The 27,259-nt window shown below is 30.1% G+C and overlaps 1 protein-coding gene across 7 annotated transcripts in view; it reads left to right on the top strand.

Moving 5' to 3' along the window:
* Positions 1-632: 632 nt before the first annotated feature.
* Positions 633-27,259, top strand: part of LOC130445787 (serine/threonine-protein kinase Genghis Khan) — a 119,624-nt gene continuing 92,997 nt past the window's right edge. For 4 of the 7 annotated variants that reach the window (XM_056781656.1, XM_056781659.1, XM_056781658.1 and 1 more), the window contains exons 1-2: positions 633-4,718; positions 21,683-21,912. In XM_056781656.1, coding sequence (XP_056637634.1) covers positions 21,711-21,912 — 202 coding nt within the window. In that variant the 5' untranslated portion in view covers positions 633-4,718; positions 21,683-21,710. Of the gene's footprint in view, positions 4,854-11,665; positions 11,704-21,682; positions 21,913-27,259 lie in introns of all 7 variants that reach the window. The other 3 variants (XM_056781657.1, XM_056781655.1, XM_056781654.1) reach the window with 2 other exon arrangements.

Below are 27,259 nucleotides of genomic sequence, written 5' to 3'. Positions count from 1 at the left end.
ATTTTATAGACACTTTATAGATAGGTGATTTATGGATTATATTTTATTATTGTAGGACTTTTCGGAAACTATGATCGGATTAACCCGATCATGAACTGAATGATACGAAACTGATCCGAATCACGTTCACTGTTGTTCATAATCTGATTGAGTTGATCCTATATATATATATATAGGGTGCATTCCACTAAGCACTTACGATAATCACCTTGACCTTTCCCGTTCCACTTAGTCTAGAGCCTTATAATTGTAAATCCAAGTGAAATGGCTTGCGAGGCGTTTTAAGTGTTGAAATATTAACGAATGGCAAAATAGAAAGTAATTAAGCAAAAGATTAAAGAAGTTATGTTACAATATGTAACTCATTGAATTTTTTAGTGGAGTGGTTAATTAATATACATTGCGTCACAAGAATGATTCAAATTATATATAATATTAATTATAATATCCCATACCGCATCAAATAATGAGATAGATTCTCATGGTTGCAATCTGCGCTAGAGCTTTGAAAATTCGATCGTAGTCGCTATGTGGAACGGTCGAAAGAGTATTTCTGGCGCCGTGAACGCTTAGTGGAATGCACCAATAGGAGGACATACTAGTCATCCTAAAATTATACCGTCTGGAAATAATTAACCACCAACTAAATAAGTTTGTTAATAGACACACAATAAAAGAGCGATTGCATATTATTGATAACGAAAAAAAATACAATGAATTGTAAAATTAAATCTATGAAGGTTTTCAAGGTCGGTGACTACGTTTGTAAGAAGGTTAATAAATTGTCAAATTTGGTGGCATATGAAGTTTGGTGAAACGAATTTCAGAACAATAATTAGATCGGAGTCGTTTCTGATCAATTGTAAATAATTAAGAATGTAGGAACCACAATAGACGAAAATTGCATTATTCAGACAGTAGAGGATGTTTATGTTTCGAAAATTGAGCTACATGAGAACTGAAGATGATTTGAATAAAAAATTGGTCAAGTCTGAAAATGTTATTTGTTTAAAAAAAATAAAAATTGTGATACAGCTTAGCAGAATAATGTATTTATCATCTTTGCTTCGATAAATTTCTCATTTGGAATATATAGCAAGATTAGGTACCTATACAGAACAAGAAATTTCCAAATGGTATGAGAAAAGGTCATTTTTGTAATAGACATCCTATTACAATTAATCCTCATTCTGAAAACGGTAATTTCAGCATTTAGAAATCAAATCTGGTATAAAAATCGTTAACTATTTGCTTCATTTTTTATTTTTCATTTTTTTTATTATATCTTTTTTTAAACTGATGTTTGAATCTTTTCTACTCTGGGTGGGAATCTTGTTAGAAAATCTGAAAACCACTTTACGAATACCAATCCATTCATATCATGTCATAGATGTATCTATCCATATTTTGGAATTTGTGACATTCATTTAGCCATGTTTCATCAAGTTAATTAGGTAATTTTTTCTACTGCTACCACTGGCACTAAGGCCCTCAAAGAGCTTGACCTCATCCACTACTTGCCTCCAATCATCACGGTCTAAGGGTCCATGTTTCCACCTTCACACCTACCTCACGAAGATCCTCTTTAACATGATCTGCTATCGTTTGGCATACTATCAAAGTGACATAGCATCTCCTACATCTCACAATATCATCGAGTTCTATCAAAATATTCTTTCTATTTCTTTTCAAGTATCAAAAAATGTAATTTTCTTAGTACATACCATGAAATAAATAAAGGAACTTTCAATTCATATAAAAATTAGTATACAGTAAAAGCTCTTTATTTACGGGGTATATGTTCCAAAAATATGCCGCGAATGCAGAAACCGTGAATACAGAATGGTAATTTGTATAGGATTATGAGGGATAAGTTCCTAGGTAACAAAATAAATAAATAAATATATAAAAAAATCAATTTTATTTAAGTTTTTGAACATTTTGATTAATTAGGCTTAGGCAACGGTTTGAAGAATTTTGTAATTTTCTCTTGCTTGGCAGTTTTTAAAAGCTCCTTCGATTCACACTGATATGGAGCAGTCGCTTTAGCAATTTGCCTCTTAAAAATAAGGCGTCATTCCATAGATGGATCAATGTTCATAAAGAAATCGCAAAGCTTATTTGCCATTCTTAAACCTTCACTAAGATTTTTCAAATTAAATGTCACGTTTCCAGTGCTTGTTGAAGCCTCTTCTTCAATAGGCTGTGAATTTAACATTATCTCCAAGTCGGTTTCAGTCATAGTCATAGTCATAGTCATAGTTTGAACTTGCACAGATTCTTCATCATTTTCCGCAGTCAGAGCAGGTCACACTTTTTTCCAGCATGACTTAAATGTGTGTGGCTTCAGTTCTTCCAATGCAATGTCAAATTTCTTCCAGCATTCCATAACATTCAATATCAGGATTACATTCCATATTATCCAATATGATTCTGATGTAATAGAGCTTAAAGACCTGTATTATTCCTTGGTCCATAGGTTAAAGCAAAGCCGTCGTGTTGGGAGGTAAAAATGACACTTTTATATTTAGATGCATAGTTTCAAGTTCGCGAGGATGACCTGGTGCATTGTCTAAAAGTAGAAGTGCTTTAAAGTCTAAATTCTGTTTTTTATATAAGTTTCAACTTCAGAAACAAAACAATTCCGGAACCAGTCACAAAAAATAGCGCTTCTAACCCATGCTTTCTTATCAGCACGCTAAAACACTGGCAGGTTGTCCTTGTTTTGATTTTTTAGAGCCCGAGGATTAAACGATCTGTACAGCATCAGTGGCTTAATGACACAATCTTCAGATACATTTGAACATAGCTGCAGTGTAACTCTATCCTTTGCTGCCTTAAATCCAGGAGCAGACTTTTCGCTTAAAAATGAATGTTTTGTTTGACATTCTCTTCCAAAACAGTGCAGTTTGGTCTGCATCAAATACTTGCTCAGGTTTGTATCCTCCATCAGCTACTAGGTTTGCAAATTCTTCTGGATATCTCTGCAGCAAAGCCACTTTTACCATAGAACGGAACAGCAACATTTAAAATATGTATATGTACTTCATCATTGAATAATAAGGTTGCTTTCATTCTGTTTATTTACATTCTAAAAAACACCGATTGCGGCGAAGGCGGCAGATGTCAAAGTCGTCGGCAATATTATTTAAAAACATACTTTAGGCAAAGTTTTTATAAGATCTACTTTACTTTTTTTATTAATCCATTTGACGGCATTTACAATGGGTATTGGGTTGGATACCTATTGGAATCCTTTTATTATTATGTACGTACTTATAAGATCCGCGAATAAGGAACTTTTACTGTAATTTGTGGCTTACCTAAAATATGATGAATGAGAAATGTGTGGTAAATCTGGGCATTTTTTTATTTCCGCTACAATTTCATTCAAAGTTGGTATGTCATTTATAAAAAAAAACTATGAACAATGTATTTTCTACTACAGAATTGCCAATATACACGATACAGATACACTGGTATGCTGCGAAATTTGACACGCCTCGCGCATGACGTCAGCTGAATTCAGAATGTTTTCTTAGCCATTAAGATTAGGTTAGAGTTGTATAGTTCTTCCAATATCAATTGCAGAAGACAGTTATGCGAGGAACAATCAATTTTTCATAAATAGGCATGGCACTCATACCAAATTAAGAAATGAAAAATGTTTACTCCACGTATAAAATTCGGTAAACATCTAACAAACCGTCAGTCTACGTGGACTCATCAATTCCATTGTTCACCAATGAAAACATCAAATCGTAAACATAAATGCATTTCTATTGGCCGAAACTATATGTACCTTCACAATTTCTTCCTGGCAGGGACATGGGCAAACGTAAATTCTTCAAAATTACGAAAAATGTTATCAGTCTTCAGAACTGAGTAAAGAGATTGTAGAACTTGCAAAGAAAGTTCTAGCAGCAAACCGCCAAGAATTTTGGAAACACTGTGTTGAACATGTTATCAAAGAAGAAGATGAGTATGTGGTATCACCCTCTTTACAACCCGTCATAATTCAATCAAATGATAACTCTACTTCAGACGATTCTGACTACCATTATTATTTATAAACATACTTTGGAATTGATATGTTTTTTAATTTTCTTTTGCAAAGAATTATTTTCCTGTATGATTTTTACTTTGAAATTTCGTCTACCCGAAAAAAAAAAACGTCTGGTACCCTATTTAAACCAAACTTCTTTACAGGCAGGTACACTTTACTCGTCTATTTAAGTTTTATAATTAAATATTCGGGACAAAAATATTTACTATCGACTGTTCGATTATCTACTGAGTCAGTTGTTATTGGTTTATGCAAAATATATTTGACGTATAAACATGCAACTATAATAAAGTTTCCATTAATACTTGTCTCGAAAAATGGAAAAAAATTACTTACTTAAATCAAAAGCATATTAAAACAACTACTTTACTTATATGTATCTCCATCAGATTATTTGAAAATACAATTTTTTTAATTTTAAATTAGTTACTAGTACAAGCGACCTAACTTATAGTTATAAAACTAACCAGATTGTATTGTAAGTTTCAATTTCAATTCCGTTCACATTGACATAAATGAAGTATTTCAACGATTGGTTTAGTATTTAGTACGTCCGTGGGAGAGTCATAGACAAACATGGCTGCCGTTAGTGTGTGTTGAAATGGTTATAAGTAATGAAGTGATAAAAAGCACCATTCAAATCAAGGCAAAGGTGATAGTGATATGAGGTTTTGTTTACAAATATTTTATAATATATAACGCCCTAAATTGATTAGGAGAAATCTTTTCAAATAAGTGTATTTATATAGGTTAATCTCGCCTTATTTTTCTTAATTATTATATTCAGGTAGATAGCTAATTCTTTTTACATAACAGTAGATTTTCATTTTTAACTAATACTATGCTGCTGTTATTTTAACAAAGAAAATAATTATATACAATATATTTTTAACTTAACTGACCTGTGACATTTGTGTTTTGATTGACATTTTATTTTAAGCATAAAAAGCCAAACCTTATTTTACATTACTATTACTAATACATCTACTTTTGCTTCACACTATTTCTATTATTACGCTTTTTACTATTTAATTGGGGATCTAGTGAAAAGGTATGGGTCTAGTTTAAAGATATTTTATTCTTCCAAAACAGATGTTTTGGTATAAAAATTTTTTATTGAGCCATTTACCAATTTTTTTAACTAATCATCAAATATTTTATACAATATATAATTTTCATTTTACTTGAATATAAACTATTATTTAGCATTTTTTCAAGTCTAGAAGAATTTATTGTAAAAGTATTCAAATATATTTCATTGTAAATAAATTTAACTTATGCAAATATGTGCTGCTTTTAAGTTTTAGAGTGTATTTTGGAAGTATCTACACTGCCCTTATCAATCAGTTGCAAAACTGAAGTATTTTCTCAATAAATTGAATAACTATACTTTATAAATATATAATATATTATGAAAGCAACAATATATTATTTCAATAATATTTAGATTTGATTGAAGTACACATTGCAAATTTATTCTTAAAAATAAAAATCAAACATGTCTGCAGTTTTACAAGGTGACTGTGTCTCTTCTCTAGTAAATTATATAATTGATAATATTCACTTCTTTCCTTTGCTATTATTGTTATAATTTAATGCTATTGTTGAAATGTGATAATAACTAAGCCAAAAAATACTCATGTTAGTTAGAACAGATAAATTTCTCACTAAAAAGTCTCTGCTCTACCTATTTATATTAATAAGATTACTTAGAAAGGAAAATGTTTTTTTTTTGTAAAAGAAAGCACCTAGAGGGAATTTTTTTTCTAACCCACTCGTAATGTGGAAATTCTTAAACCCTAAGGTCCTACTCATTAGTATACTTTAGTGTCTAATAATTCTAGCAATTCTACTGTTTACGTGTATTCTTTGCTTTGAGCTTCTGTGCGGTCCATAGGCCCACAACTGAACTTTACCCACAACCCAAAGCGGTCCCGCACAACATATTTTATTCCAAACCTACTCCAAGGCTCAAGAGATGGTATTTAAATATGTTTTACAGTTTGGTCGAGCCATTCTGAGTCCTTGAAATCTACATTTATTCCATTTGATTTTTTTTTCCATGATCTTCAATTCCATTGTATTATATTTTTTTTTTGTTTTTTTTTTTAATTTAATACAAATAATATTTAAAACAAGTCTTACATTTCTGTACACTTCACATAAAAGCATAAATTATTCTTCAAAGGATAGAAAATCAAACAAAATCTTGTTTTTCCTTACTGCAAAATATAATGAATGCAAATGCAAAAATGGTGTTTTTTATGTTCAGTCCATGAAAAGCAATTTTTATTTCAAATAAATTTTTCCTTAAATTCAGACTCCATATACAAAAACAATTTTGGTATCAGGGGAATGTTTATCAATTTTGGCAGGGACTCAACGTGTAAACTTACACTGGTATTTAAACTAACTCAAACGGCTTGATCCTATTAAGCCTTCTCACTAAATTGACATTGTCAAGGGGTTGAATAACCTCAATGTGCCCATGTTGTATCTGTTGTTCATGGCTACTGGAAAATTTGGCTGTAGCATGGTTAACAGTTTTCCCATTGAGATCCCTATGGAGATCATTGTAAGTGTAGTACCAAGGTACATTAACGATGTTTCATTATACTCTATTTTGGTTAGAGTATCACTTGAATGTTATTTTTACTGGCACAGCCCCAAGTTGTATCCTCATGTCTAGGGAGGTTTCAATATATCTTTGTATAGAAACAGTTATTGTGCATGTACACTCATTTGGAGCTCCTTCCTATAATCCAGTACATCTTTTTATATTTTATACCTAGCTCTTCAGGTTTCTTTTTAACCTGGACTTTTCAGCAAAGTTTAGCATTCAAGTGTCATTCTCCAAATTATTAGTATAAGGAATTTGAACATTGTTTATTTTTACTAGGATTTTTTGGTTTTGTTTGTTCATAAAGTTAAAATGTTCGGTTTAACTTGTAGATGGTTATTTGAAATACATACTTTGTATCAATTGCAAAACTGAAGTATTCTTTTGACAAATTGATAAGTATACTCTAAATATATGATATATTATAAATGCAATAATATATAATTCCAATAATATTTAAATTTAATCTAAGTACAAGTTTTGTGTTGAAAATGAAAATAAAAAATATCTGCAGTTTTACAAGGTGGTAGTGTCTCTTCTCTTATAAATTATATAATCGATAATATTATGTCGATATAATTTGGCATACTTAAGCTGCATTTTGTATGCGTTTATTATCTATCTCTCGATCGTAACGCCAACTTAGCGGCCAAAGAGTGAGGTAACTAAACACCTGTGAAATAAACCATCCTTGCTACCTTCAAGACCTCTGTGTAAGAAGGTAGCATAGGCAAAATGTAACTGGTGTCCTAGTAATATCAAGTTTTCCAGATATTGATGATCAAATACTAGATATTCATACAAAATTTTCAATAAATGGCTAAAATTAAATTAGCATGTTATGAAAAAAGGTCACAAATATAAAACCCTAAAGAATTTTGACCTAACAATGTTTAATTCGTTAAGTGTCAAAGAAGTCACTATTTGCAGAACTACTCGATTAACAATTGAAAATAAAGACCAATTCATAAACATTACTTCCCATTTGACGATGCCGTTTGCTAGTGACGTTCGTAGCAAATTCTACACCTTATTCATAAACTTGACATTAACCTAAAAATCTTGTTATTCTTTTTGACATGAAATATTGAAGAGAAAACAAGCAAAACCAACAAACCATAATAAACAAACAGACAGAAAGAGAAATAACCTCAACGTCATACGTCAAAATCACGTTACAAATGCAAACAAATGTGATTGCCGAAGAGAAAAGTGAAAATTCGTTTATGTTGAAAGTCACCAACGGCAAACCGATCGGCAAACGGCAACTACGAAGGTCTTATGCATTTCAATGTTTTTAATTTTGTAACAGCATACATACATACAACTACTAAACTGCCACCAACGATAAGTCTGAAGTAAGTATTTGAAATGCGAGGCATTTTGGAAAGTGTAAAGTTAATAATATAAAAACAGGCAAGCGATATTTCTTCTTCAATATCTTTCAAAATAATATAAAGCAATATAGAAAATTGTCAAAATACCAGCCGTGGGGTAAACAAATGCTTTTGCCTAAGTTTTTGTGTGGTTTGTGAACTTTATTAGTTGGATTTTAGACCTTATTTTTCCCAGTTTTATTGCGAAATTGATTCTTAAAGAGTTGATACTAAAATAGAAAATAATAATATTTTCTCCCGAAAACGTGGCTTTTTCGTGTTTTTTCTACTATGCTGTTTTTTGCTTAGTGTAGGCAAGGGGTGAATAAAGTCTATTGAAAACCCGTGAGAAATGAGTGTTGATTCCACCTAAAGCTCTATGTTTGTCTTTGTACCTTTCAACTACCACTAAGTTATCACTTTGTAACTTTAAAATGTATTAACTAATGTTTGATAAACATGAACGCAACCACTTAAAACTAATGTTCAAAAAACTCCCGTAATTTAAGCACAAAACAGACACAAATGTCCTAAATTTTGTAAATTGCTTACTTGCAGACTGATTTTAAAAAATGCAAAAATACTAAGCTTCTGCCGTATTAGTTTCACTGGAACAGATCTTAAAAGTATCTGAAAAAAAAAAGAATTCAAACCAACTCTCACTAACGGAAAAACCAAGAAAAGCTAACACGGGTAAATACGAGAAACTAAATTATTTACCCTACGGCCGGCAGTTTCACGTAGATCAGTTGATGAATAAACTAAAAAGATTTTAACGAATTGTAAAAATACATTGGTCAATCCAAACGGTGACCCACCAATCGTATTACATCTCAGAAAAGTCTCAGCAATTCATACCCTGACAGAAGCTCGCTTACCGAACAAGTTTTCTATGGATTATGAATCTGTTATTGTCAACAGAAAATTAATTAATAAATGCCTATTTTTAGAAATAATATGTATTACTCAAGATGATCGCTGTATTAATAGAAATCTTGATGTAAATAACATAGGTTATATATATAATAGATATGAATAGAAAAAACAAATTCTGTAAAAAATTCAACATCATCAGTAACGACGTAACCTAAGCTAATCTAACCTATAAAAATTATCTGTCTTGAAGATTTAATATAAACTTAAATTGAAATTAAACTTTAAGACCAATTGAAATCCATGAAATTGAACAAACTCAATATTTGTCTACAGCCATTTTGAATGTTGTATTTTGCATAATATGTTTCACTGAAACAGATCTCAAAAGTAACTATGGAGTCTTTTTACCACCATGAAACAAAAAAAAATTCAAACTAACTCTCACTGGCGGGAAAATCAAGGAAACTAACATGGGTCAGTTTGGTTAGAAACCTTGAAAGAAGCATTTTATTTAAAAATTTTCCAGTTGACTTAACAGTCAACACCAAACGAATGTTTTAACGTTTAACATGGTGCTAATAAGATCCGTACATATGATAAATTCAATTGTTTACCCCACTGCCGGCAGTTTTTGTCTGTCCAAATTAATACCATCATTTGACCCATGCAATAAACTAGTCTGAAGGAAAAATCATTAGTGGATACTGGCTACTCGACTAAATTACTCCTACGTTTTCTAGCATATGCCACACGTAAAAATTCTAGGATAAAAGTATCAAGGAAATCTTCAAAAATACCAATAGATTAGATTTTTGAGAATTTTTCGTCCATACCTCGTAAAATATTTGAGAATTGAAATTGGTCTAGTAACATCAGCCAATTAATGTATATAATAAAAAATGTATACTCATCAGAAAAACGAGATATATGCGTTTTGTGTTGTTCATTCAGATCAAGTTCCTTCTCAGTATTTGCTGGACATTTCCACGAAAAACTTTCTTCAATACTGCTACTTCTACAGCTTAATTTTCACCCTTCCTACTTTTATTTTGAACAGAACGAGAGATTTGAAGTAAACACTTTCATTAATTTATTTACTACTAGAGCTGATATTTCAATACTCATACATTGCAACTGCAAAACATGTTCATTAGAGAATATATTTACAAATATGAGAAATACGAAAAAGTTGTTTTCGATGGGGGATTAAATTCTCTATAAATAAAAGTTTTTCTACTATCCACCTCTGAAATAATTTCAAAATTCAATATATCGAAAATGTATTCCGCCGTTCTTCAAAGGGGAAAACAACTACTTATATGGCTAACGCCTCGACGAATATTGAATTACAGCCCCTCTAAAGGGCGTGATGTGAATCGACACTTTTGTCGATATTAACATCCCAATGGCTCGCAATTGCAAGGAGAGGATGTAACTACTGACTAGTTTAGAAGTTATTACGTCTTATCAGAGCAGTTTAAAAACCCTTGAGACCCGAACTGAAGACAACGTCAAAGAGTGTCGCTATTTGGTTCATCTAGTTAATCATTCCCTAGCGAACGCTAACTGGCCGATAATATTATCGGCGACTACGCTAGATTTCTACCTGACCAGTGGTTCGCAGTTTGAAATGAAGATGGCGCTAGTTTGTGCTCTTCAGATGAGTTCTAATTCAATATTCGTCGAGGCATTAGCCAGGAAAGTAGTTTTTTCTCCCTTGAAGAACGACAGAATTCTTAATACTTCTATCAAGAATGAATTTGAATATAGAATTTTGAAGTTGATGAATCTAATGTTTTTAGAAGATGTAACAAAATTTATCACACCGCAATTCTTAACTAATAATTCCCAGACGATGAATACATTTTGGTGTTTAATTTTGCCACATTCCCACTACGAAAACGCTCATACTCTAGCTGGCAAAACTAGGTAAAAAATTGAGGTTTTGACACCTTGATACATATAGGTAGCAACGTCAATTTTTTACTTATTTTATAAACTAATTATCAATCGGAAATCAAAACAATTTAGCAACAGAAACATATAAAAGTGTCAAAGAAATAAGAATCTAATAACATTTATGTAGCTCTATCAGTCAAACTAATAATCACGGAGCTTTTTTGTAATATAGGATGACATGTATTGAAGTTTAAATGTCTTTATAACTATAGATTTGGTAAATTCGTTTTGAGGTATGTCTGTGTGGATTTTAATTTATCTTTTACAATTGTAATAGGGATATTCGTATACGACGACACCACGTTCAACTTAATAAATACATATTCATAAGCAATTATGATATTTTAAATTTTTTATATGAAATCCAATGTGTTTTTGATATATTTGTTTCAAAATATGTTTTGGAATAATTAGATAATGGGGTAAGTGGATACAATTGGTTAAAAAGGTATTTCATGTTTTAGCAGTTTTGGTAGGCCAGATAGAGAGTAAGTTTTATGTATGGAACGACTCAATTATCTCGGAAAAATTTTATAAATTTTTGTGTACGAGGGTCTTGTGATTCGGCCAGTATTATGGTGATATTTACATTGTTGTCAGTTCTTTCCTTTTTCCTGAAAAATAATGAACTTTGTTATTTCAAATAAATCACCCTTTATTTATTATGGGATTTCGGTTAGGATATAAATTATTAAAGATATTTCTAGTTTCTTGTTGACTTTTACGCCTATCAGTATATCATTAAAATATCAATTCGTTCTTTTTCAGATGAACGATCCATTGTGACTCACTCTGTATTTTAGGAGGTAAGGAATTATGAATTTTCAATTTTTTCGAATCTGATGGCTTTGTCTTATCATCTAGTATTTTCATTATTCTATTATTATAATATTTTGACTTTCGTAATAATAGTTGTCTCGAATTTATCTGCTTTCAAAATTTGGGATGTTTGTTTTGTTTAATAAATTCTTAATTTTAGTTATATTTTGAGATTTACTACTGCTCTGTCTTACGTGTTTTTATTTATTTTTGAAATTAGTGATATTACAATTTAGTTTCGTTATTTGGATGATTGGTGCTATATTTAATATTCTCTTCTAAGATATTTTTCACAGGTAATTTGTCATTAGAACAATTCTCGTCCAAAATTGTCACCTAAAGATAAAATTTCATTTAGTATTTCAGTATCAGTTGAATTTTCGATCCATTTTGATTTTATTTCATGTGTACATCAATAGAATGTTTTTTCAATAATAGGTTCTCAATTTTCTTAATATTTCTTTCTTTGCGTTTTTTAAAGTTATACAATTATTTCTCGACATTTTTCTTCAACTTTTTGTTAAATCTTATTAAGAATTAATCAACCTATTTTAATTGTTATGTCTTTCAATTCATTTTCTAATTTCCTTATTGCCGTTGTAGATTCAATAATAGATAGTTTTCTAATTCTAGTGAAAAATGTGGAATATTGAAAGCAGCACTTATCATCTGAATAACGAAACTAAAGATAAAATAAGATCTGATACCTGTAATATAATCACTAGTTTTAAAAAAACATGAAAAACAAAAAACAACAGAGTAATATCAAACCTCAAAACATAAGTAAAACCAAAGAATTTATTAAACAAAACATCTTAACATTTTAAAGAAAGCAGACAAATCTAATAAAATGATGAAACTACTAGATTATAAGACAACTTATAAAAAAATTAAACAAGACACTACGAATTCGTATCAAAAACAAAATAATGATCTAATTCGATTTTGGAAAGATCAACTTTTTATTTCGCCATTAGATGCAAAAATTGACAATGAAATATATGGTTTACCAAAACACATAAAACTGACTTCGACCAATTGTTTCAAGTATTCATACTCCTCTCACCCCATTATCTAATTATTTGAAAAATATTTTTAAACAAATTTGAATATAGAAAAATTCTTAGCCTACTATAGAACCAAACAAAATATCAATGTCAAAATATTTTATTACTCAACCTATTCTCCTCTTAATTGGACACATCCAACCAGATCTCCACAGCTTTTATTACCTCCTCGTTGGAAGAAAATTTACGACCTTTTAAACTTTTTTTCAGTTGAGGAAAGAGATGATAGTCGGACGGAGCCAAATCTGGTGAATAAGGGGTATGTTTTAGTAATTCAAACCCTAAATCACGAATTTTTTGCAAGGGAACATGAGATTTGTGTGCAGGGACGTTGTCCTGTAAAAACAATACACCTTTCGATAGCTTTCTTCTCTCTTTAATTTTTTCCCGTAGAGTGATCAGTAATGTCGAATAGTAATCTCCAGTTATTGTTCTACTCTCTTATCTAAAAAATTAATCATAATTACTCCATGGCACTCCCCAAAAACTGAAGCAAGATTTTTGGACACGAAACTTCTTTGGTCTTGGAGAACCAGAGTGTTGCCATTCCATCGATTGTTGCTTTGTTTCTGGATCCTAGAAATGTACCCAAGTTTAAGAAGTCTACATCGTTTTCAAATCGAGCGCAGATCGAACATGATGCTTCTACCCTTGCACGCTTTTGGTCAACATTCAAACATTTGGGGATCCATTTTGCAGCAATTTTTCTCATGTCCAAATTGACGTGAACTATATGATGAATGCATTCGTATGAAATATTCAGTGCTTCAGATATCCGTTTTAGCCCAATTCGACGGTCTGATAAAATCATGTCATGAACTGCATCGATATTTTCGGGGACTGATACAGAAACTGGCCTTCCCGATCGGTCATCATCTTCAATGTAAAATTTACCTCTTTTGAGGCTTGTAGTCCAATTTTTCACGGTCGCATAGGAAGGACATTGATCGCCAAGGGTATTAAGCATATTTTCGTAAATCTGCTTACCTCTTAACCCTTTTAAATACAGGTACTTGATGATGGCTCGATACTCCAATTTTTCGATTTTCACAATTTCGGTGGACATCTTATTCCTTTTAATTTATTGCGTAACTCTAGTGTACTTTTTTTTCGTGAAACTGACACTTCTAATAAGTTATTGTTCGTTGCTATGGTAACGCAATATTTTGTTTATGCATGGAACTGGTCTAGGCTAACTAGATATCAATACATCCTCGTAGATACTACATCAAAAATACTGAGACTTATTTATTACTTCTTATGAATATGTATTTATTTTGTTAGATCTAGTTTCTTTATGTACGAATATTCTTATTACGATTGTAAAAGGTATATTAATAAAGCGAATTGATTAAAAAAATGGTAATCAGGTAATGATTGTGACGTAGGACAAACATCTCACTTTTTGGAAAATAGATTGAAAGGTCATCAATACCTTAAAAAAATATATAAATAAAATATATATGAAAAAAACATACATTCAATTATAAAAATTCGATATTTCGTGAAACAGAACCTAATACAACATTTTGAGTAAAATATTTTCTGTTTTATAATATTTCAATGCAACTATGAATAATTCAATTCATCCTTGCTACTTATTTTTGAGATATGACAATTAAGGATGAAAAAAATTGTTTTTTTTGTTCAAAACAAATTGTTTTAATATTCATTGATTAATATGCGAATTGCCAATGTCAAATCTGATTTTGATAAAGACCAAAATGGATCTAATTTTCTACAATTATTATTTGATAGACATAAAACGTTTAAAAACCCATGTATATGTTAAAATATTTAATATAATCAATACAACTAATGAATTTAATTTGAAATTTTTTCTAGCAGATAGAAAGTTATTTTTAATAATTAAATGAAAAACAAAAAACAACAGAGCAATATCAAACCTCAAAATATAACTAAAATCAAATAATTTATCAATTTTAAAATTTTGAAGAAAGCAGACATATCTAATAAAATGATAAAAATATTAAATGATAAGACAACTTATAAAAAAATTAATAGGACACTACGAATTCGTATCAAAAACAAAATAATGATTTCATTCAATTCTGCAAAGAATGCGAAATAATTTAAAATTCATAATACCGTACCCCCTAAAATATATGGTCTACCAAACCTGACATTGTATCAAGTATTTAAACTCCTTTTGCCCAATTATCTAATTGTTTGAAATATTTTGAAACAAATTCCATACAAAATAGATGACAATTACACAATTAAAAATTTCAAACATTTTACGAATATGTATTTATTTCATAGTTTCTTTACTTACATATATCTATTACAATTGTAGAAGATATATTAATAATTTGAATTGATCAAAAAATTAATAAAAAATCGTAAAAGACATAGTACATTATCCAAATATTTCATTAAATTAAAACCCAAAACCAAAAGGATTAATACCTTGTACCTTGTATTGATTGCGACATACATCTCACTTTTCGGAAAATAGATTGAAAGGTCATCAATACGATAAAAAAATAAAACTGTATTAACTAACTCTCCTGATTTAAAATTGTATTTTATTTTATTTTTAAAGATAGGTAAAAATTTGACGTTTCGACCTGTTTCGGTTTCTATCAAAATGTGATTTAACACTGACAACTTTCGTATTTGTATTAATCAATAGATCACCTACATCATGAATGTCAGAATAAAAATAAAATCAAACAAACTGTTTTAACATAAATATTAATTTTTACTTAGTTTTTATATCTTAAGAATATATAACAGCCATCTATTAAATGGTTTGTAGCTGTATCAAAATTTACAACATATATTGATAGCTTTCTTGTTCATATGAATGTTACCCATTTCTAAAAATTCTCTTTTTCGTGTATTAGATTTTTTTTTCATAATTAAATGTATTTTTTTTGATATCTCGTGGTTTGTTAATACAGTTTTATTTTTTTAACATATGATGACCATTTAGTCTCTTTTCTAAATATTGAGATGTCTGCCCTATCTAAATAGCGTCACAATCATTACAAGGTAGTTGAATGTAAATTTGAATTTATGTTTTTTTTATATTCCGTGGTTTGTTATTGCTGTTTCATTTTTTTTTCGTATTAATGATCTTTTAGTCTAATTTCTAAATATTGAGATGTCTGCCTTATGTAGACAGCGTCACAATTAGTACAAGGTACTTGATATATAATATTATTTCTTCTGTTTTTTGGTGTTTTAGTTTAGTGAAATATTTATGACTATCATATTTATTGAAATAATTCGATAGTTGTTGGGAATGTCCATGTACATATGGCAAGGAAAAACGTTTTGATGTTTCGTTTCTGTTTTGCTTTTTAAATGATTGTAGTATCTGTTTATCCTTTTGTTGAATATGTTGTTTATCATATTCTCACGATAATTATTTTCTTTCAATGTTAATGGGGGGGAGGGTATCATCGGAATGAGACATAGTGTGACAAAGGGCAGGGGGGGTCAAAAACTTTGTGACATCACATGTTAAAATTCAAAATTCATCACGCAAAATTTAATTAGTCGTTTGTTGCTTCATAACTACTCGTTTGTTTTTCTGTTGTCTAAAATATTTGACTTCTTTATGTTAATTTTATCAAAGATTATATAATAAAAGTAAGAAAAAAATAAAAATAACTGTTTTCTTTTGATTATTTTTGAATAAATATATAAATTTGAAAAATGTGTGACGTCACATCAGGGGGGAGGGGTTTTTGAAATTGTGAAAACCTGTGACAAGGAGGGGGGAGGGGTTAAAAAGTCCTGAAATTTCTGTGACGTAATTTATGGATGGCCCCTAAGCATCTAAATTCAAGATCTGATAGTTGGATAGATCTATCATCCATACTTATTATCACTGATCTTTAAAGTTCAAATATCTTGAGGACCAAGTTGGTTTCGTATACTATTCTGTTCTTATGTGTGTGTGTAAGGGGGGAGGCGGTTGGCATCAGCTTCTGCTATTTGCCACATACTAATTTTGGTGTGTATAGTAACTAAAATGTAACACTAGTTTATATAATTGGTTTTTATGAATTTTATGATAGAATCTGAAACCGATTTATCGTTTGAAAAAATTATTGTAGAAATATTTAAAGGTATTTGGAATCCATGTTTCGTCAATTGAGCTATCAGTTCATTTGTAGGTAAAATATGATTGGTGCACTCGAAGAATATATGATTTAGGTCGGCAATTTTATTATTATTGCAAGTACAATTTAGAGAGCTCACTAAGCCAAGTCTACGAAGATGCGCCGGGGAACGACCATGATTCAATTTTATTCTTGATATTGTGCTAGAGTAATATTTACTTATGTTGGGGAATTTGAGGTGCGATATTTTTTTTGGCAGTTTAGGGTGAATAAGGAAGTATTGATTTTTAGATTTATTAGCGATATCATCATATATTTTCGACCAGTCTGATTTAATATGATTTCTGTAATTACTAATGAGATCAGAGTACTGTGGGGGATAGTATGTAACTGCTCCCGTGATAGGTTTCCTGGCTTCAAAATCTGCTTTTTCATTACCTATGATCTCTACATGAGCCTTATTCCAGATAAATGTTGTATTTATATTTGAAGATCTAATGAAATATGTCAGTTTTTTTATGTTGAAAATTACATTGTTTTTGAAATGTTTGAAGCCCTGAAGAGCTTCCAGAACTGATTTGGAGTCGGATATGATTATAACGCCTTTTGTTTTTTGTTGCAAACACCATGTTAGTGCTTTTTCTATAGCAAGAGCTTCTGCGGTAAATATTGAACATATATTTGGTAATCGGCAGCGAAATGATATATCATTATTAGAGTTATATAACGCTAAACATGTTCCATCGTCACTCCTCGAACCATCTGTGTAAATAAATGTGTGATTTTCAAATTTATTCAATATAGTTTCCATGAGTGCGTTATTTAATGAAGGAATGTCGGTATATCCAGGAAAGATTATGTTTGGCGTGAAAAAGATAATCTCAAATTTGCATCAATAAATTGGATATATTTCATTATTTGGGATGTATATATATATATATATATATATAAATATATATATATATATATATATATACATATATAGTATTTTGGGTATCAACAAAAGCATCAGCTAGTGGCGGAGAGTTTTTTTTATCCAATATTTGTTGGTAAGATTTTGTATATTCAAATTAGCTATGTTTGAAAACAGTAATGAATTAAATGCTCTGTATTTAATGTTTTGTTTACGAGCTAAATAAAGCCTTCTAACATTCAATGGAGGCTCTTGTGCTTCCGCCAGAATTGCATGACATGGGGAAGATTTCATAACGCCTAAATATATTCTCAAGGGTTTGTACTGGATTCTGTCGAGAATGAGTTAGTTTGTCTTGTAGGTTGATCCATATAACGTACAACCATAATCAATGAGCGAGTGTAAAAGACAAGTGAGATGCCTGCATCAGCTCCCCATTTTGTTTTAGAAACAATTCGAAGAAGATTCAAACCTTTCTCACATTTATCCTTCACAAATCTAACATGATTAGACCTAAGCAGTTTTTTGTCTAGGACAATGCCAAGATATTTATAATAATCCACTATAGGGAAGGAGGTGTTATTGATTATTATTATGTCTGCAAGATGAAGCCGGTGTCTCGTAAAGCACAAAACCGCCGATTTCTCTAGTACAAGACTAAAATCAAGATTGTATAACCATCCTTTGATACAGTATACTGCATGATGGAGCTCCCTCACGCATCGCTCATAAGTAATATGGGAGATTTATATGCGTATATCGTCCGCGCATTGAATTATTTTTATATTGTGGTTCATAATGTCATGCAAGTCTGTGGTATAGATATTAAAAAGAATTGGTCTAAGAATAGAACCTTGAGGTAAACCATTAATCACTATTCTAGGGCCATGTAATACATTACTGTTATCGCGAATAAATATCTTACCGTTTTTAAAGAGTTCCAAAATGTTAGCACATACCTTTTTGTTTATACCCATCATATTCATTTTAGAGAATATTATGTTGAGTTTACAACATCGTAGGCTCCTTTGAGGTCAATAAAGAGACATAACAAGTATTCGTTCTTAGAAAAAGATAATTGGATATCTGAGACAAGTTGTGCTAAGGCGTCTACAGCTCCTTGACCTCTACGAAAACCATATTGACTTTTTTCTACCAAGGAGTTACTTTCTATAAAAATCTCTAGCCGATTCTTAATCAAACGTTCAAAAGTCTTTGTTATGCATGAGAGTAAAGAAATAGGTCGAAAAGATGTCGATGAATCAGGTTTTTTATTGGGTTTTAGTATTAACGTTATAATAATCTCTTTCAATTTATCTGAATAATCTTGTCCAAGCCACCAACTATTATTTATATCTAGAAGAAATATTTTGGCTGTTTCAGGAATATTATATACCATTTGAAACTATCTATACCGGGAGCAGTATTTCGCGACGTTTTTATTGCAGTATGCAGCTCTTCTAGAATAAATGGTTTTCCTAGTAATTCCGATTTTGACTACTTAGTACTTAGTACTTTGAGTACTTTTATTAAAACTATTTAAATATTCAAGCCAACATTGCTTCTGTTTTTTCTTGAATATTAATGTTGCTTTGGTGGCAACATTTTTATAATATAGATAGTTCTCTAAATTAGCCAGACGTTTGTATTTATTCAATGCTTTTTTCCGTTCTATAGATGCCGATGAACAGGTAGCATCCCACCAGTATGGTCTAGGATGAAACTGTTTATGAGATTTTTTTATGGGCATCGCTTGATTTGCGGAAGTGGACAGTAGTTCAAAGAATAATGATAGTTTGTCCTCATTTGAAGACAAATTTTGATCACAAGACTTAAGTTTTGATTCGATAATATTTTTGAAAATGTGCCAGTCTGCACGAGAGTCTGTCCATTTAGTTGAAGGGTTGATTAGAGTATACAAGTATACACGGTTTGAAATTCCATAATTATTGGGTAGTGGTCCGATCCCATTGTATCATCAATTACTTCCCAGCGTATTTTACTTGCTAGAGGAGTTGTTATGGTTAAATCAACTGCTGATTTATATTGATTCGGGGGGATTACTCTAGTAGAAGAACCGTCATTGAGTACCACTAGATCTTAATCGTCTACCACGTCGGCTAACATTATTCCTTGAGGAGTATCCGGATGAGGACTCCACATACTAAAATGTGCATTAAAATCTCCACAGAAGATTGTAGCCAAAGGGAATTGTTCCCAATCTTTATTATTCGCATAAATATTAGGTGGTTTGTATATTGATACAAAGGTGAAATTGCAGTTAGTTAATTCTACTGCACAAACTTCAATGTTTTCATTGAAATAGTTTTTTACTTCTAATTGCTTACAGATAATTAAATTTTTAATAATAATTCCGACACCGCCATAATCGTCACCTCGACATTTTTTTAAGAAGTTATAACCTTTCAAGTGAATTGTACTTTGTGGTTTTATCTGTAATTCTGATAAAAGAATAATATCAATATTCTTCTCGTTTAAAAATTTTTCGAGGGTTCCTTTGTTTTGAAGCAAGGATCGAATGTTCCATTGGAGAATTTTCATATTATAGTTACTATTATTAATTGTTATATAATCCATACTATTCTCATAATTTGTATCTACATTGTTGAATGTATTGCCTCTATTATAAAATATATAATATAGATGGTCTTTAATCTTAATTTCATCGGTTGATTCTGGTTGGTGACAGTGGAGGGGAAATGCATTATCTTTTCTTGGATATTTTGGAGTTAATTTTAACTGAGGAGTTTGAAATTTTTGGTTTTCTGAGGAGGTTGTTCGCATCTCTAGATGACACTTTTGGAAAATTCTCATCGTTTTTCAGTAATTCGAATCTATTCTACATGACTATTTTTGCAAAAGATGGGTGTTCTATTACAAACTTAGTTTCTTTGAATGTTGCATTCTGGTGAGCCATTGTTTTTTTAATATTATATTGCTTGATATACTCTGGGTAGTTTCTAGAAATAGAGGTGTGATCTGACGTGTTACAAAATAAGCATAATATTTCTGATTCGCATTTTTTATTCTCATCACTTTCATCATGTTGATTAGTGCACGTTTGACAACGTTTTTTACTTTTACATTGAGCTGACGTGTGACCATAACGCAAACACTTGTAACATTGCACCACAGGATGTACATATGGCTCTACATTAAATTACTAAGTTAATTTTGACTGTGTCTGGAATTTTGTTGCCTAAAAAGGTGACAATTATCATTTGCCTATCTACATAGCTGACTTGTTTTGATTCTGAGTCGATTACCCGTCTTTTCAAACGTTTCACCTCGCCTATTAGATTCGATTTCAGTTTTTAAAAAAATTTCTGAGAAAAAAGTATGGACCATTTGAATGACTTCTTTTTTTGCGTAAAGAATTTAGGTATAAATGCGATTAGGTTATTATTTTTTATCAAATTGTGGTTGATTGAAGAATTAGCAATATGATATGATTTGAATTCTATTCTGACTCTTTTCATATTTATGGATTTGATACCTGTCTTTTAGAGTAAAAACTACTAAACACTTTTTTTTAGCACCAACACTATGTTAACAATCTTACTCGTAGTAGTGTTAGAACTCGACTGTATTCTGTTCTTATGTTAATTTTATATAATGTGACATGGACAAAATTAATTTTATTATTTTATTCGATTTCGATATGTCGTTTGAAAAATTTTCCATTTTACTACTATAATCTGTTACATCGCCTATTAGGTGATGTATTGTTTATGCTGGTTAATTAACGTTCACATTAATGGAAACACGCAAATTGAATTTTATAATTGAAATTTACAAGAATGAACGTTGAATTTTTATATCATAATTTTCAACAATCTAAGTTAAACATCAAATCTTTTATTTTCAGGTGCTAATGGTATTTTCACTTGAGTGAAATGAGTGTGGGAGCCATGCAAGGAGCTTCAGGTGAAAGCCGTTTACGGCAATTGGAAATGTTGTTTCTGGGGGGCCCCGTAGTGGCGAAAGATCAAAGTTTCAGTATTGAAACCCTTATAGATATTTTAATTGTTCTTTACGACGAATGTTGCAACTCAAGCTTAAGGAAAGAGAAAACAGTTTCGGATTTTATTGAATTCGGTAAGTATATTATATAAATTGATAACTAATAAACTACTCCCTAATTATTTAAATAATTATAATATCGTTTTTGGATACTCATTTAGGGAAATATTTAGTCTAGATATGGGGAAAATTTACCCGATTTGTCGGTGATCCAATTAAGAACAAATTTAAAAGAATAATAAATATACTATATATATATATATATATATATATATATATATATATATATATATATATATATATATATATATATATATATATAATAAATAAATATTTTTTTGAAATATTCGCAGAAGTCAATAAATAACAAAGTTTCGAGGGAAAAGTTTTCTTTCAATATTTTCCGAAAAGTTATTAATGTGTCATTGAAAATTTATATTTTTAGATAAATTAATGCATCTAAATGTTCTTGATTTTAGGTATCTTCTGTTTTAAAATTTTTAAAATAAAAAAAAATATCACTTTTCAACTTTTCTTCAAGTCTTTATCAAAATATGATATTGACACTGACAATTTGCTTATTTATTTTGATCTATAGATCACCTTCATCATGAATATCAAAATAAGAATAAAATCAACTTAAATTATTTGTAGTTTTATTAGAATTTATAAAATAGAGCTTTTATAGCTTTTTCGTTCTTATGAATGTGAACCATTTCTAAAAATTCCCTTTCTCGTGTATTAGATTCCGTTCCAAGACTTTTTGGATCTTTATAATTGAATTTATGTTTTTTTGATATTTCATGGTTCGTTAAAGCAGATTTTTTTTTTATTGTATTGATGACCTTTTAGTCTATTTTATAAATACTGAGATGTCTGCCTTATGTAAACAGCTTCACAATTAGTACAAGGTACTTGATTTATAATATTATTTCTTTTGTTTTTTGGTGTTTTAGATTTTAGTTTAGTGAAATATTTATGACAATCATATTTATTGAAATAATTTGATAGTTGTTGGGAATGTCCATATACATATGGCAAGGAAAAATGTTTCGTTTCTGTTTTGCTTTTTAAATGATTTTAGTATCCGTTTATCCTTTTCTTGAATATGTTGTTTATCATTTTTTCCGGATAATTATTTTCTTTTAATGCAGTTTTTGCTTTTTGAATAGCTGACCATCTAAATTCAGGATTTGATAGTTGGATAGACATATCATCCATACTTATTATCACTGATCTTTGAAGTTCAAACATCTTTAGGACCAAGTTGATTTCGTATATAATTCTGTTATTGTTAATTCTATATAATGTGACATCAAGAATATTGATTCTATTATTTTGCTCAACCTCGATTGTGAATTGAAATTTTTTATGATAAGAATTGAATTTTTTATTTATGTTTTTCTATGTATTCTTTGGTATAGTAGTAATGCAATCATCTACATATCGGGAAAAGGATGGAATATTTATATAAAGTTTTCTTAGGACAGTTTCCTCAAAATCTTCCATTACCAATTGTGCTATAACACTTGAAATGGAAGCTCCTATAGCACAACCATCAATTTGTTTGTATATTGCATTTTCATATTTGAAATATGTTGTTGTAAGTGTGAGTTCTATAGATTTTATAAATTCGTTTTGAGGTATTTATGTATATTCTTTAATTTTGTCCCATTTTTTCATTGATATATTTTTCACAATGGTAATAGGAATATTTGTATATAAAGAAACCACATCTAATGAAATAAATACATATTCATTAGAAATTTTGATACTTTTAATTTTTTCTTTGATTATGTGTTTTTGATATAAAATATTTTTCAAATAATTAGATAATGGGGTGAGAGGAGTTTGAATACTTGAAACAATCGGTCAAAGGGAAATGTCATGTTTGTACAGTTTTAGTAAACTATACATTTTAGGGGGTAAGGCAATGTGAATTTTCAATTTTTTTGCGTCTGATGGTGAAATAAAAAGTTGTTTTTCACAAAATCGAATTAGATTATTATTTTGTTTTTGATAAGAATTCGTAGGGTCTTGTTTAATTTTTTTGTAAGTTTTCTTATCGTTTATCTGCCTTCAAAATTTTGAGATTTCTATTTTTATTTGTTAATTCTTTGGTTTTAGTTATATTTTGAAGTTTAATATTGTTTTGTTGTCTTTTGTTTTTCAATTTATTTTTGAAATTAGTAATAATATTACAAGTATCAGATCTTATTTTATTTTAAATTTCGTTATTTAGATAATTGTTTATGCATTCAATATTACATAAGATATTTGTCACAGTTAATTCTTTGTCAGTAGAAATATAATGTGCAAAAATGGGACCTAAAGATAAAACTTCTTTTACTTCATTTGTATTTTCAAGAATAGGTTGTTGTTTTCATATTAGCTTATCAATTTTCTTGATATTTTTTTCTTTGTAATTATTAAAAAGTGATTCAGTCATTTCTCGACATTTTTCCTCAAATTTTTGAAAAATATTTATTTCAACTGTTATGTTTTTTAACTCATTTTCTTATTAGAGTAGTTGATTCCGTAATAGATAGTTGTGTGATTTGGTAAATAAATCTAGATAAAACTTGATTTTCATATTCATACTGCATGCGACTATTTGTAAATTTTATATGGGATAATTTTAAATTTAGAAATGTAGGTATCAACTTATCTTTTTTACATCTGAGTAGAAAAATTCTTCGGTTTTTCAGTTTTGTGGAGGATATTTTCGAAATTTTTCAGATTCTTTTTGGCTTCAGTTCCATATGTAAGTTCAACGTTACGGTAGGTAGGCATTATTTCATCCAGGCCGGTATAAATTTCTTATTTCTTACAACTGCATTAACGAACCATTAAATATAAAACAAAAAAACATAAATTCAATTATAAAGATTAAAAATTCTTGAAACGGAATCTAATACACGAAAAAGGGAATTTTTAAAAATGGTTCACATTCATAAGAACGAAAAAGCTATAAATGATAAAAAAGATAATTTAAGTAAAATTTATAGCTCTATTTTGTAAATTCTAATAAATTTAATATATTTAAGATGTGGAAACCAAGGAAAAATTAATTTTTTTTATTGGAACAAAGTTCTAAGTTGATTTTATCCTTATTCTGATATTCATGATGAAGGTGATCTATAGATCAATATAAATAAGCAAATTGTCAGTGTCAATATCATATTTTGATAAAAACTTGAAGAAAAGGAAGAAAAAATTATCAAAAAAAACTAATTATAAAACAGAAGAGACTTAAAATTAAGAACAAATTTTTGAAGAGTTTTTCTCAAATAAGAAATAACAGTAAATGGAAAACTTGATCAACAAAACTTAGACCTAGACTTAGAAAATTTAAGAGTTACCAATGGAAAAATCCACGACACTAGACAAATAGTCCGGGAGACAGATGTAACTTTGGTTAATTATTTCCTTTGGACAGATAATATCCTCGTTGTAAGTGCAAAAGGTCGTATGTCCAAAATATGTATTTTACAGGAGAACAAAAAACTGATTATTTATTTAAACTTTTTCATGCAACAGTATATTGTTAATTATTTAACTTCTTTTTGAATATAAAAACTCAAGGTAGGAGTTTCAAATGAATAATTTAATAATTTAGTGATTTCCAAATACATACGACGTTTTTCAACTAAGTACATAGACACTTTTTCACATACTACCTTTTACCTTTGAACATAAGATCTTTTGTATTATATATTTTAAGAAATAACTAGAAAATATCAGAATGGAAATAACATCAAAATAGAAATCTGTTTTAAGAAAAATTGTTATTTCGTAGTTCGTTAATGCAGAAACTTCTATTCCACCTTTGTACAATTCCATAAAGTAGAACAACCGTTTCCTTATTCAGATCATTTTCTAGCAAACAATGCTGAAAATAATTGTCATCCAAAATAAATATGGTAAATAGCAAGACGATTTATGCAAGAAACCAAGTGAAATATCGAAGTCAGAGTGTGAGCAATTCGAGTTGTCAACGGGAGTCGCGTGCAACCTTGTCTGTGTTTCACTCAAATCCAGTTGGCAACGCGAATCACATAAGTTACACGCAACGCTGTCTCCCGGTCGCCTGCAATCTCAGTCGCGTAGTTGCGTGCCGTACAATAGAAGATCGGAGGGCCTTATATTATTTAAAATGAGTGATCAATCTCAATCAATCAATATTTCTTTTGTTGAAGAGGTGGAGAAGCATGAAGTGTTGTACAACTACCACCTTCCTGGTTATTCAAAAAAATATCTATTCTGCTTCTGTATTGTAGGAGCAATCAATCTCACCAATTCTTAAAAGCTTTCTTTTGTTATCCTATAGAATGCTACAAACTCTGCAACTGTTTCTTTCAGTTCTTCGGCAAAAACAAACAGCCTGCGGCTTAAGTCTTTTTGAATATACGGATGACACCAATATTTCCATCTTCCTCCTCTACGATACCGTCTGTACTGATAGTTAACTATCATTTCTTTCTCAGAATCACTACTGCTAGAATGCATTTTCAATAACTAGCACTACTAAAAGTAAAATTATAGAAATATAATTTTACTCGTCCGAACTCTATTGCCAACTGAAACCGACTATCAACCGAGAGTTGCGGACTGAAGTTGTAAACAAGTTGCACAACTCCAATTGCGCATTGCCAGTCAAGTTGCAAAATCAAATTGCAAATGAGTCGACCCGTATGCGGAGGGCCGTAGAGTTGTAGTAATAAATTACGGAAGACTTTTCGTTTATTAAAAGATCTGATATGAAGAAGTGTCGCGTCGGTTTGGAGAGATTCAAATGATATCATCTTTTGATTGAGATAACTTTAATGAACAAAACAGTGATTGGTTTACACTTGGGAAGAAAATAATGTTTATAATGAGTTTCCTTAAAAAATGTTTTCATAAAAAATAACTTTCCACAGAACAGACTTAAAAGTTTATACTGAGTTTCCTTTCAAATTTGCAAATAAAAATGTTGTAATGGGAGGGATGAATACATTATGATATTGTCTTTTGAAAACGACATTTTTAACTGTGGCGTAAATTGTCATAAAACGAGTGGTAGTCTTCTTCAAGGCAGGTCTTCAATTCCTGTAGGTCTTTAAATTTCTTCTCATTGCTAGAGGTTGGTCATAGAGATATTTGATTTTGTAGAACACTTCAGATATTGGTTTTGGTCTTTTAGGCAGCTCTGTCCACTCTTCTTGTAGGTCTATTTTGTAATAAATCAAACCATCTGTAGCACACTTGAGATATCTGAAATCGGAAACGTAAGGATCTCCTTTTTTTGACCCAGGGCGTATACTTTTATAGTATCCATCACTGTAGTTAAAAACGTCTTTGTAGTTTATACTTTCAACAGTGTATGGATTTGGCTTGATCCTTGCAGTCCTGATAGCTCTTACAAAGTCTGCAGATACAT

Source organism: Diorhabda sublineata, chromosome 6, assembly GCF_026230105.1.
Source record: "Diorhabda sublineata isolate icDioSubl1.1 chromosome 6, icDioSubl1.1, whole genome shotgun sequence".
NCBI lineage: Eukaryota > Metazoa > Arthropoda > Insecta > Coleoptera > Chrysomelidae > Diorhabda > Diorhabda sublineata.
This window is presented reverse-complemented; position numbering and strand designations above follow the sequence as displayed.